The 17,269-nt window shown below is 36.4% G+C and overlaps 1 protein-coding gene across 1 annotated transcript in view; it reads left to right on the forward strand.

Moving 5' to 3' along the window:
• The window catches only part of LOC100374391 (cadherin EGF LAG seven-pass G-type receptor 2-like), a 71,337-nt gene extending 55,859 nt beyond the window's left edge, over positions 1 to 15,478 (forward strand). Inside the window, exons 8-21 of the mRNA XM_085499018.1 lie at positions 656 to 776; positions 2,733 to 2,846; positions 3,948 to 4,029; positions 5,128 to 5,289; positions 5,541 to 5,643; positions 5,900 to 6,006; positions 6,193 to 6,295; positions 6,691 to 6,908; positions 7,343 to 7,409; positions 9,923 to 10,014; positions 10,185 to 10,311; positions 10,790 to 10,831; positions 11,434 to 11,655; positions 11,989 to 15,478. Of these exons, the coding sequence (XP_085355144.1) occupies positions 656 to 776; positions 2,733 to 2,846; positions 3,948 to 4,029; positions 5,128 to 5,289; positions 5,541 to 5,643; positions 5,900 to 6,006; positions 6,193 to 6,295; positions 6,691 to 6,908; positions 7,343 to 7,409; positions 9,923 to 10,014; positions 10,185 to 10,311; positions 10,790 to 10,831; positions 11,434 to 11,655; positions 11,989 to 12,078 (1,650 nt within the window). The 3' untranslated portion in view covers positions 12,079 to 15,478. The remainder of the gene's footprint in view (positions 1 to 655; positions 777 to 2,732; positions 2,847 to 3,947; positions 4,030 to 5,127; positions 5,290 to 5,540; positions 5,644 to 5,899; positions 6,007 to 6,192; positions 6,296 to 6,690; positions 6,909 to 7,342; positions 7,410 to 9,922; positions 10,015 to 10,184; positions 10,312 to 10,789; positions 10,832 to 11,433; positions 11,656 to 11,988) is intronic.
• Positions 15,479 to 17,269: the final 1,791 nt, after the last annotated feature.

Here is a 17,269-nt window from a genome sequence, read left to right on the forward strand (position 1 = left end):
AAGAGTGTTCCTGCAATTTATATGGTTACTTGTAGCAGGCTTCCCTGTATGAACGGTTGTTTATCTTCACTCACTGTGAACAGTGTTCACGGTTGTTGGATTGCGGTTCAGTTATGCATTTAAGCAAGCGCAAACAATATTTATATTACGGTTAAGTAACACATGTATCCCAGCGTCAGATATAAGATCTTGCTTCAGCCAATCAGCTGACCAAATGTCTGGAATAACCATGTTATAATAGGTGGTTTGTGACAAGTGAAACTCCATCTGAATGAAGCTAATGATAAGACAGATTTAATTAAATAGAAAAATAGAACGTGAAACATGACAAACAAATGGCGTTAGCGTTATTTAGTGGTGTCAAAAAAGTGGATCCGAAAAAGATGAAGGTATTTTGGGTGTATTTTCACGCTTAAAAATGTATTATAGACATTTGTTGATGGTCAATTTTGACGAAGTAAAGGTAGCCGAACACAATGTTTCCACCTGACAAACGTTATTTACAAATAAAGGTATAACAAAACCCAAGTTCGACTCAAGTTGTACATTTTTGCGACAGTTAATCAATCCACAAAATTGCCAGATTTCGCAGTGAACGGAAATTTGTCTATTAGATATTACTGAATTTCTGCCTTGTTTTTTTTTTCAATTTCAGGTATCTGATGCAAACGCAGTTTTAAATTTATTACAGAAACTGACAACATTTTATGACGAAACTATTTCGTGTATGTCGAATATTGATATACACGAAGTACAATTGTCCACAGTAAATATGGGTAAGTCATTCAGTGACGTGTGCTTCATGAACGATCTTCGATCGAGCCTAAAATTGTCTCTTGTAATCGAACGTTCTCACTAGAAACCAAAGACTGGTATATTTTACATAATTTATGGACGAACGAGTTGAAAAAGTTTCAACCAAGAAACATGTCGTCAATACCGAGGGATACAAGAGTGAACTTCATTTAGATTGATTAATAATGTGAAACAAACACGTAGATGATCTACAGGGAAAATGAGATACAGTGCGATAAGGAAGGTGTTTGATGGTGTCCCATTATTACGTTATTTAAGAAAACGTTCTCAGAATTTTGAATATACGCATAGAACTGTTATTCTGTTTTAAACATAAGAAAAACTGATACACGTAGGTCAGGTCGAATTTTATAATTCACCACCACACAGTAAGCCTCGCACTTAATTTTGTTTTGCCATTTTCTAGCTTGCAAACATTTGCGTTACGGTGAGTGTCGGTGAGTGTCGCATACTTAAGCACGTCCAATTACGACGAAAGTGTCGCTTTATTAATTAACTCAATGTTTAGTCGTTTTCTTAATTTACGAGCTCTGAACTTGTTTCCCGATCGCCGCGGACTCGTAACATATGAAAATTACGCCAGTCGTTGATAGATAAACTCGATATCACACAGCCATAAACCAGAGATCATATTTATCGCTTAACCTAGCAAGAAAACAGTACGTGAATTGTGTTCGCGCATCTACGTAAAGTTAGCACGTCTCATGTCATGCTGACTGACTGACTAGACACCTTTGTCACTAAACATATATTTGTCTATGAGTAATCGATTTATATACTCACATTTAAAAAAAAATACATGTTGCGCGCATGAAAACCATTCGAATTGAATTGAATCCTTTTTTTAATATTCAGAATGTGCTGCATTTAGTTATGTTTAGGCTTCTATGAAGAGAAACATAAAATAAATAGATATATATGTTTATACCTTCGAGAGGAACTTTTAAAAGACAGTACGCATGGCATCTTAGACCTTTTAACACTGAATGCATTTTATTAAAAGCCCGCAGCATCCGTTGAAAAGAGAGTTTAATACGCGCCAGGAAATCGCATAGACGGCCTTCCTTTACTGCTATAAAGAGTAGGACAAAGGAAATGAAACACGAAGGTTCTGTATAAAGTGTCTCTAAATGTCGAAGCGAAAATAAATGTTCTATTTAATTGGCTTAACTTTTTTTTAATTCTTTATAAGCTCTCCGATGTTGTCAAATATATGTTTTTAAGGAAGAGCATGCACTTCTAAATAGGATAATATACGAATAATAGACATTGTGTCAATAGTAGGTTTTTACGAGTTTCATGTGTGTTTAATTCATTCGATTACTAGTATTTGTTTCTCACACTGGTGCTACGTATTGTGTTGGCTGCTGTGTTTCCCCCATCGACCTTCTTGTGCAGACTCACTCTCAATTGTGGAAGTCGATAACATTGCGAATTGTATTATGTGAATCCGCTATATACAGTCCGCTATTATACGCGTGCTACAAGCATTTTCTACTGTTCAACCCTTGACAGTGAATTTCTTTTCTTGCCTGTAATATAAAAAATATTTTGTAGAATGTTGGTAGATTTATCAAATTATAATCCAACAGCCAAAATATGTATTAGTGTTTTCCGGTAACGTTGAATAACACTGCTATTACTAAACGTTGTTACGATGGGTGACCGAGAATACTACAGTGCATTTTGTCATGCTCAGGGTTTGGAACTACGTGACAGGACTGTTTCCGAACCTTAAGACCATACTGCATGACGGAACCCATAATGAGCTATTTCGGCGTTAATAAACACAACTACCTTAACCAATACAAAACCGATTTTTCAAAATTTTTTAGTTGAGCGAATTAAGATAAGGACATGATATTGTATTATTATCTTAACAGTGGCATGTGTTTTTTTGCTTTTTATTAATTCAGACGCATCATTGATAACAGTTCCAGCTAATGCCAGCGGAAAATACGTTTACCCCACGGTCACAACTACCAACAACGACCAGGTGACTGTACCAATAGATTTACTAACTGAACTAGGTAACCAAATTAGTATTTCCGAGAATTCTATATTTGGTGTGAGGCTTCTTTGTTGCATTTAACTAACATTTGAAAATCATTCTGTCGGTAAGCGTATGTGTTTTCTCTGCGGGATATTGCTGCAAATGGATTTATGGCAGTTGAATTCTAGCCGGAAACAACAAATCTTGTTAAATTAATGCGGGTTTTCAGTTGTCTCTACAATATGGCTGGGTGGGGTGATGGCAATCTTGTGGTGATTAAGAATCGGAGAAAGGGATGTGGTATTATTCGAATTGGTCAGAAGATAACCCCCATACACTTTCATACACATCGTATCTGTATACGCATACGATATCTTAACATTGCTTTAAACCACTTTTCCACTGAGTTTCGCCAGCAACTGTGCAACCCGTACATGGCGTCACATCAAACCAGACTTGGATTTGGTAATTTTGTTTGGTAGTGTTATATTTCGTCATTTATATATGACATATAGGTGAAAACGTGTGACATGACAGGCGACTGCAGATCAGGAGAAAGTGTCGTCGCTGTTTGATATGCGTCTTTTACATCCACTTATGCCACAGAAACACTTCAAAACGGGAGAGCGCTATTTAAAAGGTTTATTGAAGAGACACAATCACAGTGTACATTCGTTTCGTGTGTATGTATTGCTTACTGTCGAATATAATCATGTTTTACTTAATCGTCAATGCAAATATTACAAATTTAACAAGAAATGTATAGAATCGTATGCAGCTATAAATAGACTCATTCTTTTTGTACCGACACTCACAGAGTTATATAAATACATGTATATGTTCAGTTAGTGAATATTACCTATATTGTATTTATGGGAATAATTATATATATTGTTTTGGGTGAAGTTGGTTATATGGGAAATAATATATAAACCACAATTAACCTATGATGAATTCAAAGGTGTATGTTTGTCTGTTCTTTCCATCTTTTGCACGCTCCCTGTATCATCATTTCTCATTAATTTTACTTTTGTAGCTCTCAATTGTATTAATTGCAACATTGCGGCACAACGATATATACATTTTTTTGTCATAAAGCAATTGTCCCTAATTTACATAATTAGTATTCCTTTTACAGATTCCAATAATAAATCTGGGTTGGCCGTCGTTATTTATCGTACCGTGACGTCATTATTACCAAGCACTGATTTGAACTCTAGGTAATTTTAATAATTGTGTATCACCATAGTTACATTGTACAATTGCATTAAGTCAATACTGTGTGGATTATATCATCGGTCTCGCAGACAACAAATTGTATCAAATACAGTATATCGACCGTGTGAAATACGGTGTATCATTCAAGTTGTCGAAAACATATATTTATCAAAAAAGATTATTAAGTACATACCGAAAAAGGTATATCGTCAGTATTGAAGACGCCATCCTCTTATCGAAAACATTATATCTGCCCTATAGAATACTAAAATTAAATTCCCAGGTCAGATTTGGTTATATCATAGCTCCATGGTTAGATAATCCACTCCGAATATATTATATCGACGTTATAGAAGACGTTATAGCGAAAATGTCGATTACATTATGTTAGCTGTGGCCAGATATGTGTCATGATTATATCATCCGGATCGAATGTATGTTAGCCGTGTCGAATCGAACATAATATCGGCCTTTAGTTATCGAATTCATTATATTGACCGTTCTTTATCGATCGTGTCGAATGAATAATATTGGCCGAACTCATTATATCAGCTGCATTGAAATCATTATACCAGGATTGTCGGAATAATTTTATCGGCCGTATGACAGACATATCGACGTAAGCGTAGCACATGTCAAGGTGCCGAAGTTATAGTTTTGTATTCGGAGTCCGCCTGGTAAAACAATGCTTTCCTCTCTTAGCTCTTCACCCGAGTATTTAATTTTGGGACAAGCTTGAAATCATTCAATCTTCATATTGATGCAGTCACTTAATATTGGAATGTCGATTTCAATGACAAAACAATTTGACTATGATGATATATCGTAGAAGAAATTACTTTTTGTGTGATACAGATCGACACTGTAGTCACAACTGCTTAAATATCAATGTCTCTGAGGGCGCCAATAGTGATTTATGTGGTATTTTGTCCACAGCAACTGAGCCACGGAATAATTACTGCGTGTTCAGTCTGAACACATCACCCACTGATCAAGCAGTATCTCAATAGCCGGAAATTACGAATCGGTGACGTCAAATGTCTACTATTTCGTAATCACAGTAATACATCATGGTTAAATTATTGCTTTATCTCTCCTAGACTGGCCAGTTCTGAAGGTCAACTGAATAGTGACATATTATCAGTGGTCATGTACCCGAGTCAAGTACAGCCATTAGAACAACCTATTCTGCTACAATATTCACATCTACAGTCAGCAACCAATCCGGTTTGTGCCTTGATGAACTATGCCCTCACAACAAGGTAATTCAATATAACACACGGTAAAGAGTTCGATTCACTTCTCCATTTAAATAGCTCGTCGCTAGAAAGTGTAGTGTATACCAGAAAAATTGTGATGACGGCAAGCGCTGACAATAGCGACAAAATAACAAGTAAAACTGCCCTCTAGTGATGAACATCACAAACGCGTTCACTATGTTTGTATCGTTCGCAGCTGTCCGTACCGATAGCTCTGTTCATTCATTCATTCTAATTAATTGTCCATACTGCAGCATTTGGAGTACAGATGAGTGCGAGACGGTGTCCACTGCCAGTGACGTCACATCATGCAATTGCTTTCATGCAACACACTTTGCCTTGTTAATGACTATAGAGGTGCGTGTGCAAAGTCGCAATTCCAATCAATTCAATATCGTTATTGAGACAATGAGATAATTTCAGATTTATTATTTTTCAAACATATTAGAAAAAAAAAACACTTGCCTTGGTGAACCACTTCATTTGGTTTAGTCTAATTCATTATAAAGAATTGTTACAATCACTAGGTCGAAGTAGATCAATTGTTCATAAGATTAATTGTGCTAGTTAATTTCTCCACTGAATTCATCTTTGTATCTTTTCTCCTCTGCAGGATGGCTCTACAGTAAAAGTGCCTCTCAATTCCATACTAGTTGCTGGGGTTGTCGTCGCTATGTTCTTTCTACTTGCAACGTTTGTAATGTTACTCTTCGTAAATAGGTAATTCATTTATATACCAGCGTATAAACTAACTGATAAATTTAGTCTCGCGTCACATTTTTATTTCATACAATAGTATCATATTAATAATTGTATTTGTTATGCAGCTTTATACTCAATCATATATGTTTGAAGTTGTGTGTCTGGTTGTCGTGTTTTCTAATTGTTGACATTTTTTACTTCTAGGAGTTTTGAGTTTGATTGGGCCTTAGTTGTCAAATGTTTTTTATTCACAATGATGGTCAGCGATATAACATTCCTATCGGGAATAAATGCAACAGTCGATATGGTAAGTAGTATGATCTATTGTCAGCCATACAATCAACATGGACATTTGCTGGTATTTAATTCTAGCTTTGTTTTCTCAAGTGTATTGTTAGCATGCTGTTTCTGTATCCCTCAGTGTCGACCAGTGATTTTATTGAATTATGATTTACACAATAGATAATTATTTATCGTACAAACAAAAACATTTGTATTGGCTAAAACTGAATTACTTGTATGTACTATTACAGCATGTTTGGGTAGTTAGTACTATTTTATCGAGATAACTTTGTATGAGCTGCCAAAAGCAAAATGTGCGTTTGTTGTGTACGGTATATCACAACTCATAATGAAAACAATTACAATGAAAAACATCTACATTCTCCAATTAACTCCAATGTTGTATTATTTATATCCTAGATGATATGTCGGATGGTCGGCGTTATATTACATTATTTGTATCTATCGGTTTTCTTTTGGATGTTGGCTCAGGCGGTACTACTGGAGTTGAAGATCGTTCACATTTCGTCGGCATCTGCATCTGTTTTCCACTACTGCCTACTCGGCTGGGTTACACCCTTACTGGTAGTAGCAGGGGCTGCCGGACTGAAACACAAAAATTATGGGAACAGTTATTAGTAAGTCATGTTGCTACACGTTTTTCGACTTATTCCTCTAAGGGCATATTGCGTAATTTCTAGTATTCTAGTTATGAACTTTTTTTATTCTGTTTCGCGCATTGCACCATAGTAAACATGAGGCAGAGAAGACATTTATTTCGGAAGTGAAATTTGTCGCATGTTTATTAGATAACACACAATAAAAATAATGACAGACTCACGTGATAATCGGAACTCACGTGACAAACCAACTGTATTCAACCCTGACCCTGACAATATACTATATATACAATATATACAATATAAATTATACAATTAAATCGCCTTGCCTGATAATAAAACAATATTCGTGTTTGATGTGCACATATAACACTAGTAATATGCCTATATTCATAAACCCGACAAGGAAGGACTTTTACGCTAACTGTGTACGTAACGTTTTTTATTACCAGTTGCTGGTTGAGTATAAATGATCCAGCTGTCTACGGATTTATTGGGCCAACAGTTTTTGTAATTATTGTGAGTACAAAATAAACATTGTAATGCTAGTAATATAGATGTAATAGTCGTTAATAACAAAGTAAGTGATATACAAACCAAAGGTGCATCTTATGTGAAAACTTCCTCTAGAAGGTAGAATGAGGGAAGAGAGGGGGAGTGGGAGGAATGGAGTTATAGAAGAAGGGAGCATATCAAAACTGTTATATTTGTCATAGATCATTTCGACAAAAAATATTTGTTTGATGATTAACAACTTCGAACGACATTCATCCGTACATAACCCTTTTAATACACAGTTTTCTCCGCATTATAGTAAGTACAATAATCCTTGAGTCAGTAAAATATGTGATTGATGTAATAATAATTGGCTATTTATAGTAACTCTTATTCCGATTAAGCTCTTGTAGATTATATACAAACTGATAATTCAGTATAGTTAAGCTACGGATAATCACAGATTTATCCCTCAGATTGCTTTGACTACGTGTCCATGTATAAAGTATGACTGAGTAATAGAAAACTCACGAAACCGAGGAATTACAGGTGAAAATCGCCGAGGGCCGCAATTCTGGAACAATTACGGGTAGAGCTGCAGTAGGGCTAACATTGTGTGGTCGTCACAGCATAACACTGATACCATGCTGGAGTAGGGCTAACATTGTGTGGTCATCACAGCATAACACTGATACTATGCTGGAGTAGGGCTAACATTGTGTGGTCATCACAGCATAACACTGATACTATGCTGGAGTAGGGCTAACATTGTGTGGTCGTCATAGCACAACACTGATACCATGCTGGAATAGGGCTAACATTGTGTGGTCATCACAGCATAACACTGATATCATGCTGGAGTAGGGCTAACATTGTGTGGTCGTCACAGCATAACACTGATACCATGCTGGAGTAGGGCTAACATTGTGTGGTCGTCACAGCATAACACTGATACCATGCTGGAGTAGGGCTAACATTGTGTGGTCGTCACAGCATAACACTGATACCATGCTGGAGTAGGGCTAACATTGTGTGATCATCACAGCATAACACTGATACCATGCTGGAGTAGGGCTAACATTGTGTGGTCGTCACAGCATAACACTGATACCATGCTGGAGTAGGGCTAACATTGTGTGGTCGTCACAGCATAACACTGATACCATGCTGGAGTAGGGCTAACATTGTGTGGTCGTCGCAGCATAACACTGATACCATGCTGGAGTAGGGCTAACATTGGGTGGTCATCACAGCATCACACTGATACCATGCTGGAGTAGGGCTAACATTGTGTGGTCGTCACAGCATAACACTGATACCATGCTGGAATAGGGCTAACATTGTGTGGTCATCACAGCATAACACTGATACCATGCTGGAATAGGGCTAACATTGTGTGGTCATCACAGCATAACACTGATACCATGCTGGAGTAGGGCTAACATTGTGTGGTCGTCACAGCATAACACTGATACCATGCTGGAATAGGGCTAACATTGTGTGGTCGTCACAGCATAACACTGATACCATGCTGGAATAGGGCTAACATTGTGTGGTCATCACAGCATAACACTGATACCATGCTGGAATAGGGCTAACATTGTGTGGTCGTCACAGCATAACACTGATACCATGCTGGAATAGGGCTAACATTGTGTGGTCATCACAGCATAACACTGATACCATGCTGGAGTAGGGCTAACATTGTGTGGTCGTCACAGCATAACACTGATACCATGCTGAAGTAGGGTTAACATTGTGTGGTCGTCACAGCATAACACTGATACCATGCTGGAATAGGGCTAACATTGTGTGGTCGTCACAGCATAACACTGATACCATGCTGGAATAGGGCTAACATTGTGTGGTCGTCACAGCATAACACTGATACCATGCTGGAATAGGGCTAACATTGTGTGGTCATCACAGCATAACACTGATACCATGCTGGAGTAGGGCTAACATTGTGTGGTCATCACAGCATAACACTGATACCATGCTGGAGTAGGGCTAACATTGTGTGGTCGTCACAGCATAACACTGATACCATGCTGGAATAGGGCTAACATTGTGTGCCATCACAGCATAACACTGATACCATGCTGGAGTAGGGCTAACATTGTGTGGTCATCACAGCATAACACTGATACCATGCTGGAGTAGGGCTAACATTGTGTGGTCATCACAGCATAACACTGATACCATGCTGGAGTAGGGCTAACATTGTGTGGTCATCACAGCATAACACTGATACCATGCTGGAGTAGGGCTAACATTGTGTGGTCGTCACAGCATAACACTGATACCATGCTAAAGTAGGGTTAACATTGTGTGGTCGTCACAGCATAACACTGATACCATGCTGGAATAGGGCTAACATTGTGTGGTCATCACAGCATAACACTGATACCATGCTGGAGTAGGGCTAACATTGTGTGGTCGTCACAGCATAACACTGATACCATGCTGAAGTAGGGTTAACATTGTGTGGTCGTCACAGCATAACACTGATACCATTTGTTGTTGTTTTCATGCAGGTAAATGTAGTAGTTTTGTGCTTTGTAATACATGGATTTTTAACAATAAAGAAGAATCGCCATAAAGGGATGGTGGATATGAATAAGTTGAAGTAAGTCATATTTTTTCATTCAATATTTGTTATTTTTGATGGCAAGCAGCGTAATATTTCAAACTAAGTACCATTAATACAATAAACTGTGGCGTGGTTAAATACGTAAAACGCCGGGAAGCTGTTAATATTAATATATATATTAAGTAAATTGTAAATTGTTTTTACAGGCCAGCAATCCGAGCCACTATTATTACTCTGCCTTGTTTAATGATTACATGGTTCTTAAAGTCTTTTGCAATTGAAAAGAATACTGAACCTACATACACAGTCTATGCTATTTGTAATATACTGCAGGTAAGTATATTCTGTAGCATTGTGATTATTACAACGCATGGCTTGTTTATTCCGCCGCTGTTGATGTTAACCCATGCTTTGTCTAACGTGGCGATTGCTGTTATTCAGCGGTTGGTTTTCCAGACAAATCTGGAGATTGTGAGTTCATGAGACCTGGAAAAACAAAGTGTACACACAGTTTAATATTCAGAAAATAATTGTTTGAAAGTGGCATATCATGCTTGTAAATTAGTTCCGGGATTCACATGTACCTAATGTGTAACGCCGTTACTGATGCCTCTGTCCTGTAATGTTTACTTGGCATGCAAAGAATCGTCGTATGAGATTCCGGATGATATGGAACCGTTAAGTTACGGAAATTATCTGTTGTATATGCTACCTACATTCTCAGTTCCTGGGCGATAGATAATATATTTACAAACGTCGATGTTTCTCGCATAACAATGAATATTGAACTATATTTATATTATTTCTACAGGGAATACTTATATTTATTTTATATGGGGTGCTTGATGTGCAGGTGAGTTCTTTTCCTCCTGAATACTATTTAAGTACAATTCCTATGATCTTATTCCTCCCTGAAATAACGCTACGTATATCGAATAAATAATTTCGTTTTTTTTTAGTTGACCATTTTAACCTAACATGAGCAGCAATATACTAACTCCCCCTCTCTTGTACTTATTATAATAATTGTTCTGATAATGAAGTAGCATATCCAATTTTTGACGTGAATGTCACTTGAAATTTATGCGAATTACTAGTACATATGCGAAATGTACATGTTCCATTTGTTCACAAGAACCATGGTTCATATGAAGTGTTATATGTCATTTAGCAGGGAATTAATGGCAATAGTCTGTCGTCATGCGAGCCTGACTAAATACACTCACTTGCCGAGCTTCAGACAGTTTCGTAGGTTCAGCCCAGTCGAACTCAATAGTGAATTAATGTCGACTAGTGTTTGTGGCCACATACCCCATTGGGTATACGACCACCAATGGATGAAGTCGTTCTGTATTTGATATCCTACCTTGTCTATCCCTTGGAACTACTGACTGTGAATCGGCTTAGGCGCAATTACACTTCAGGTTTTCCAATTGATTCCTGGTCTCTTTTCAGGTGCAAATATTTTACAGAAACAAATTTGGACACAACCACAAGGCTGTGCAAGACTCGTCACCGAAAGCCTGGTCAGATAAGACAAGTGAAAATAATAAAACGAGTCCAAATAATTTCAGGGCGAGTTCGTTAACCAGCTTCAGTAGCCGGGCGAGTGAGAGTGTCGCCACTATTAGAAATGATTCTACGGCATCGATATCTTCAGCTGCAACCAGGCGATTTGTAAGCGATTCTGTATTATTAGTTGTCGCCACATTCAATAATATGAGGAGTTTTCTGATTTCTGTGATAGCTGGCATTGATGTATTGTCGCTAACCGATTGGAGTAATGTCGCTAATATATAAATAACATTGATAGATGTAGCAGTTGCTAAAAAGGCGAACGAGTTACACAGACGAGTAATGACACTTTATGTGTTAGAGTGGTCAAAAATGATAACTAATACATAGACTACTCAACAACGCACAGTTTTTTGTCGTTCCTGAAAAATATTCTCCCATCTATATAAATGTATTGAGAATGTTTTTTTGTAATTTAGCTTGTTTTTTTTCCAGAAGAAGACACTGGTGTTACCGATGAGAAAGACGACCTCTTCGCCTGGACCTTCAAATTCCTTGGGACAAACATCTAAATCTCTCTCGTGATGAGTTTGTTTAAAGAAGGGGAAAAATCTCGTGGTCGCAACCATACTATTTACTGAGTTGGAAAATCAGTTCGTGGAGTATATGAGCACGTGGAATGAAGATTGAAAGTCTGATATTAACAATTTATCCAGTTGTTGTAATGGATTGGCAGGGATTGTCATTGGATAAACCACATATAAACATTTGATGAACACTACATCACAGTTGCTGGGTAATTAAGTGTGTACACAACACCTGCAAAACGAATTACTCCTTCAAGTTCAAGTTCAGGAATATTGCGTCATCCTACTAACTATGTACATAATATGTGCAACTATGAGTTCATCCAAATTTGACCTTAATTGATTGGATAACATTCCTGACAGCTGTCAAGTCTACTTTATGTGTCCAGATTATGATACGATTGTTTCAGGAAATAGAGTTATTGAACAGTTCAGCAACAAATAAACACATACATAAACCAATTATATAAACAACTGAATGAAAGATGAAATGAAAGTAATAGTAAAATTCAATAACATTGTTTAAATGGAAGAGCTGCGACACAGACAGTGAATACAAGTTGCAATGACCTTGAACATATGATGCAATGAATGGCTGGCAAACTAGACACTCGGTTCAAAAGTCGTAATCCTGTAGCGATACAATGGAAAACATTATTCTAATAACTGGGCGTGTTTTTGCGATATATTGGTTGTGGGTTAAGGAGCCTTCACATGTTGCAACCGTGGCTAAGGACTGTGAAACACTGCTGAAAACTGTACGTTTTAAGTATGCTAAATACCCATTCATTTACGATTGTACTTCATTAAATTAAATTTGTTCAAACTATCCTTCACTTCAACAATCATTATTACGCTTTGTTTGTATATACGCATCGCTTCAGACATCTATTTTTTATCCCATATTTACACATTTGTGTCTGGGCCGTGAAATTCATAAAATTATTTTCTTACTGTTCAATTTATGATAAATAACCTGCACTAAGTCATTTGACATTTGCTGCATGATAAACTTCAAATCCCACTCTGTAAAACATGCGCTGACATTCTCATTGTGGTAGTTGTTGATTTAGAAATAAACAATGTTGTGAGTACGAAGACGGAAATGAGCAACGATAATAGCACGTTTGTACGGGTATGTTTAGTATAAAATTTTGCAAAATTATTCATATATATTGAATTCAAACCGCTATAACATATATCTAGAAAAAAATATACACATTGCACTTACTATGCGGCACATACCCTTCATAAAAAGACTGGTCGTCCTTCACCGACAGTAAAAATTAAGTGTAACATTGTAAAAAAACAAACTGTAAACACCAAGTATTTCATTGGATGTTGTACTACCTCAGGTTAATTTAACTACAGCGTCATGATTTCTTATTCAGTAGACACCGGAATATCAAGCAATTGCCACAAGCTGTTTATTTGAATGGTACCGTAGATGGCGCGCTTTTACCAAATCATAAAGCGTAATATCTTACAAAAACTGTTGTATTATTACATGTTTAAAAATATTACTGAAATTCTTTTTTATTTTTATAAATATTATTCATTCACGTTCAGCTAAAAGATACAATCTGGTTTGAATAATTGCTTTCATTGACCCAATGTCGTTTTGTTTTATGTTTTGTTCACGTCTACGTAATAGGAAAGTATGTATGCAAAAAATTTAGCCGACATGAATGCGATCATTGGTAAGAGGGTTGTAAGTAAATTAGGGTCATTGGTTCATGGTTACATGTGGATTCCCAATGTGTCGATTTTTTCAGACACTTTTGGTTGATATATAATGTGGCAGACTCGAAATGTGCTGATTGGTTAAAACAAGTGTACATGGGTGTATAATTACACAAGAACTGCCTATCAGCACCATTGCACATATTCTTATGTGGCTGTCATATTTACGGTGTGTACAAAAACGCTGTTGTGAAATCACTATTACTATGAAATCACCATCCTCTCGGTTACCGGGTCAATTACGCAGGCGTATTTTTTCCTAATAAGAACACGTTTATTAAATCATGTATATTTTCTCATTAGCCTGCCATGATAATTTATAATTAAGTTAGTAGTATTCCGAATATTCACCCGGCATATTATCCGATCCGAAACATAGTATTCGCAGAACTACGTCAAGTTTGGGACCGATAATTGTTTGTTGATTTATGTTATTAATTTCCCATGCGGACATGTATTTGGTAATATTTTGTGTAGAGCGGATTATACAATTGAGTAATGCGTAAACGAGCTCTAGAAAACAAATACAGACAACAACATACCGTCAACTAGTTCACGTAACAAAACAATTGGTAAATAACGCCTTTCACAATAATAATTTCACACGATAATTTCGAATACATAATACACAAAGAAACAAAGTTTCACTAATATATATATAAGTTTTCCCCGATTCCAAACTATATGTATTGCAATCGATTACACGAACATAGTGAAATACTAAATTCGAATTCGCAAATGCGCCTCGTTACTGTAAGCAGATGCGCTTCCGAAACTCTGCAATACACTGCCCCAAATATGGCCAGACTTTTATTATCCATTGTTTCGCGAAAATGAAATAAAAATATAATTCAGCGTAATTTCTCGCGCCCGCCGACTTGTAAGCGCAAAAAACTGCTAAAAAAATATTATTTTTATCTTCATTTTTTTACCGCCCGCCGCATAACAAATCTAAGTTGCATTTTCGTGGGAGTATCATGATCAAAGTACCGAAGTATACATGGAATAACATTTTATTTCATTTCTTCTCTCCGATCAATGATCTCACTTACATTTTTTTAAGAATCACACAAATCTAATGGAAAAAAAGAATTGAATTTATTTTTTTCCGCGCTTCTCAAAAAAAATGCCTTATAAGAACTCGCGAAACATGGAATAAAAAAGTCTGGCATAAGATAGTTTAAAATAGAATGTGGGAAATGAACTAACAAGTTGGTAATATACGAAGGCGGATTTAAACAAATCAAATAATATTTAATTATCAAACTGTACCTGGTAGCTAACTTAAAACCACAATAGCTTTGAAAATATGCCTTCCGGTGACTAATGGTTAGTTTTTGTTCGAATTTCTGTCATTGGAATTGTATGCTTTTTATGTGAAAAACTGTGGGTTCACCTGTGTTTTGGTATTCTGCCTATACTCTAAAATTTACCAGTGTTAAGGGGCATGACTATTTTGAAATAATAAACATTCGTTTCACCGACCACAGTCACACCTTGTAATTTAAAATACACGTATTACGTAGTTATATACGTCAATATGAGATATCTCGATTGTTATAAAAACACATCAAATTATTGTAATTCATTCAGTTGTATAATTGCAATTATTCACATACAGACCCAATAAAATGTGTCCAATTCGTACAAAATTACTTACTCGTTGTGTTTTCATAATAAATTCTTTCTGATTGACAATTATGTGTCCAAATGAACGGCGAATGGCTTCATTTCCTTCCTTCAACGTAATATGGTGTATATTTTGACTACACCAAAAGACCGCCACTAAACTACATGATTTCTTATGCCCGACATATCTTGTCCATTCGTGGCGAGGCGTAGCGTTCGTAGCTCCTTGATTACGAAATGGCACTTTTTAGTTTAGATGGCGTCAGATAAAATTCGAAATTCAGCATGGTTCAGCACATTTTGAGTCGTTAATGTAATTAATTGTGTTTTTAATTATGTGACGCCGATAACGTTCTAATTGTTCTGATTCTTTTATTCAATGAGGTAGATACGTTCAGACAATACATAAGAACGTTTTGTTACACAGTCGGGGAAACCATGTTGAAAAGCCTAATTGCATCCGAGCTAAGCTAAACGGTTGATATTGTAATAATGAGATGCGTCGGAATGTGTACCTTCAGGCGGTGTTCACGAGATTAACAGGCTACCAGACGAGCAACAAATATCAATAGGTTTCCGAAAATAATTAGGTAACCAGCATAGCATAAGCATTCTCGTGATGATCATACTCGTCCGTGCCCTGGTAATGACAAATAAAGGACAGTGTTGACAGTTGTATGATTGTCACTTTCAACAATTGTAGCCATCTGTTCATGTATTACTCACACGCACTGATTGGCGTCAGTGTGATATACAACGTGGTATAGGTTGACCAATAAGAACGAGTCTCAATAATGGAATCGCGTTATTTACTTATACCGTAGATGGCGCACTCTTGGCAAACCAGGTCAACATGTTGCAATCATGTCTATGTAAACATGATTATGTCTAGGTATACATAGCACATACAAATATGTAAATATAAAAAGTAAAAAACACAGATTGTATTTGTTATAAAGTCTGTTAGATTTCCATTTGTTTAGATCACGATTTCGTATTTGAAATTTCACTTGTATTGAGATTCACATTTTGCTTGAATTGAAATAGGATGATTACGGTAATGTTTTCAACAAGGAATCACGTCTTTGTTTTTCATTGTTTGTGTATTTTAATCAAAATCCTAACATGTTGATCCACGCTTCGATCATTCTGCGACATAATTTTCAGTTCACGCCACGTTTTTGTTGAATTTTCATATTGAAATTACAATCATCAAAATACACAAAAAAACTTGACCTTCCCAGCTACATATATTAAGGTAGCGGGACTATTATTTGCATACTTGTTTTCATCATCTAATTGTGAGCAAATGATTACAAATAGACCCAGGAAAGTATATATTTTTAGAATCGTCAGACTTCAAGCTTTTCAAAGGTGTGTTTTCCATGTTCCATCTGCATTCTACCGTGCGTTACTTAATCAAAAGTGAAAAATTACTTTTTTTGTAAAAAAAAAATAATTACGCATTTATGCTGGTGATAAGAAGTTTGTTTTTCACTTTTCCTAGTTGTTCAATAGTCTGGTAAATTGAATGTGTCTGGTCAGTTTTATTCAAGCAACGCATTTTGAAAAGTACCTTGTATTTTGAAAAAAAAACATAAACTCCTAGAAAACGTCCATGAAGTAACAGCAAAGATTTTCAAACTTGTTTATCTGCACAAGCGATTTGTTTTCCCATCAAGATCTGTTTTAACATGTGTAGGGGCATCCATATGGAAACCAAAAAATAAAGGAATGGGATAGCTATAATTCGATAAAATCGGCAGACGAAAACACCAAAATCAATGATTTTTTTCAGTGGCTGTGTAACCTTGTGT

The sequence above is a fragment of the Saccoglossus kowalevskii genome, chromosome 5, assembly GCF_978046115.1.
Source record: "Saccoglossus kowalevskii chromosome 5, keSacKowa6.1, whole genome shotgun sequence".
Lineage (NCBI taxonomy): Eukaryota > Metazoa > Hemichordata > Enteropneusta > Harrimaniidae > Saccoglossus > Saccoglossus kowalevskii.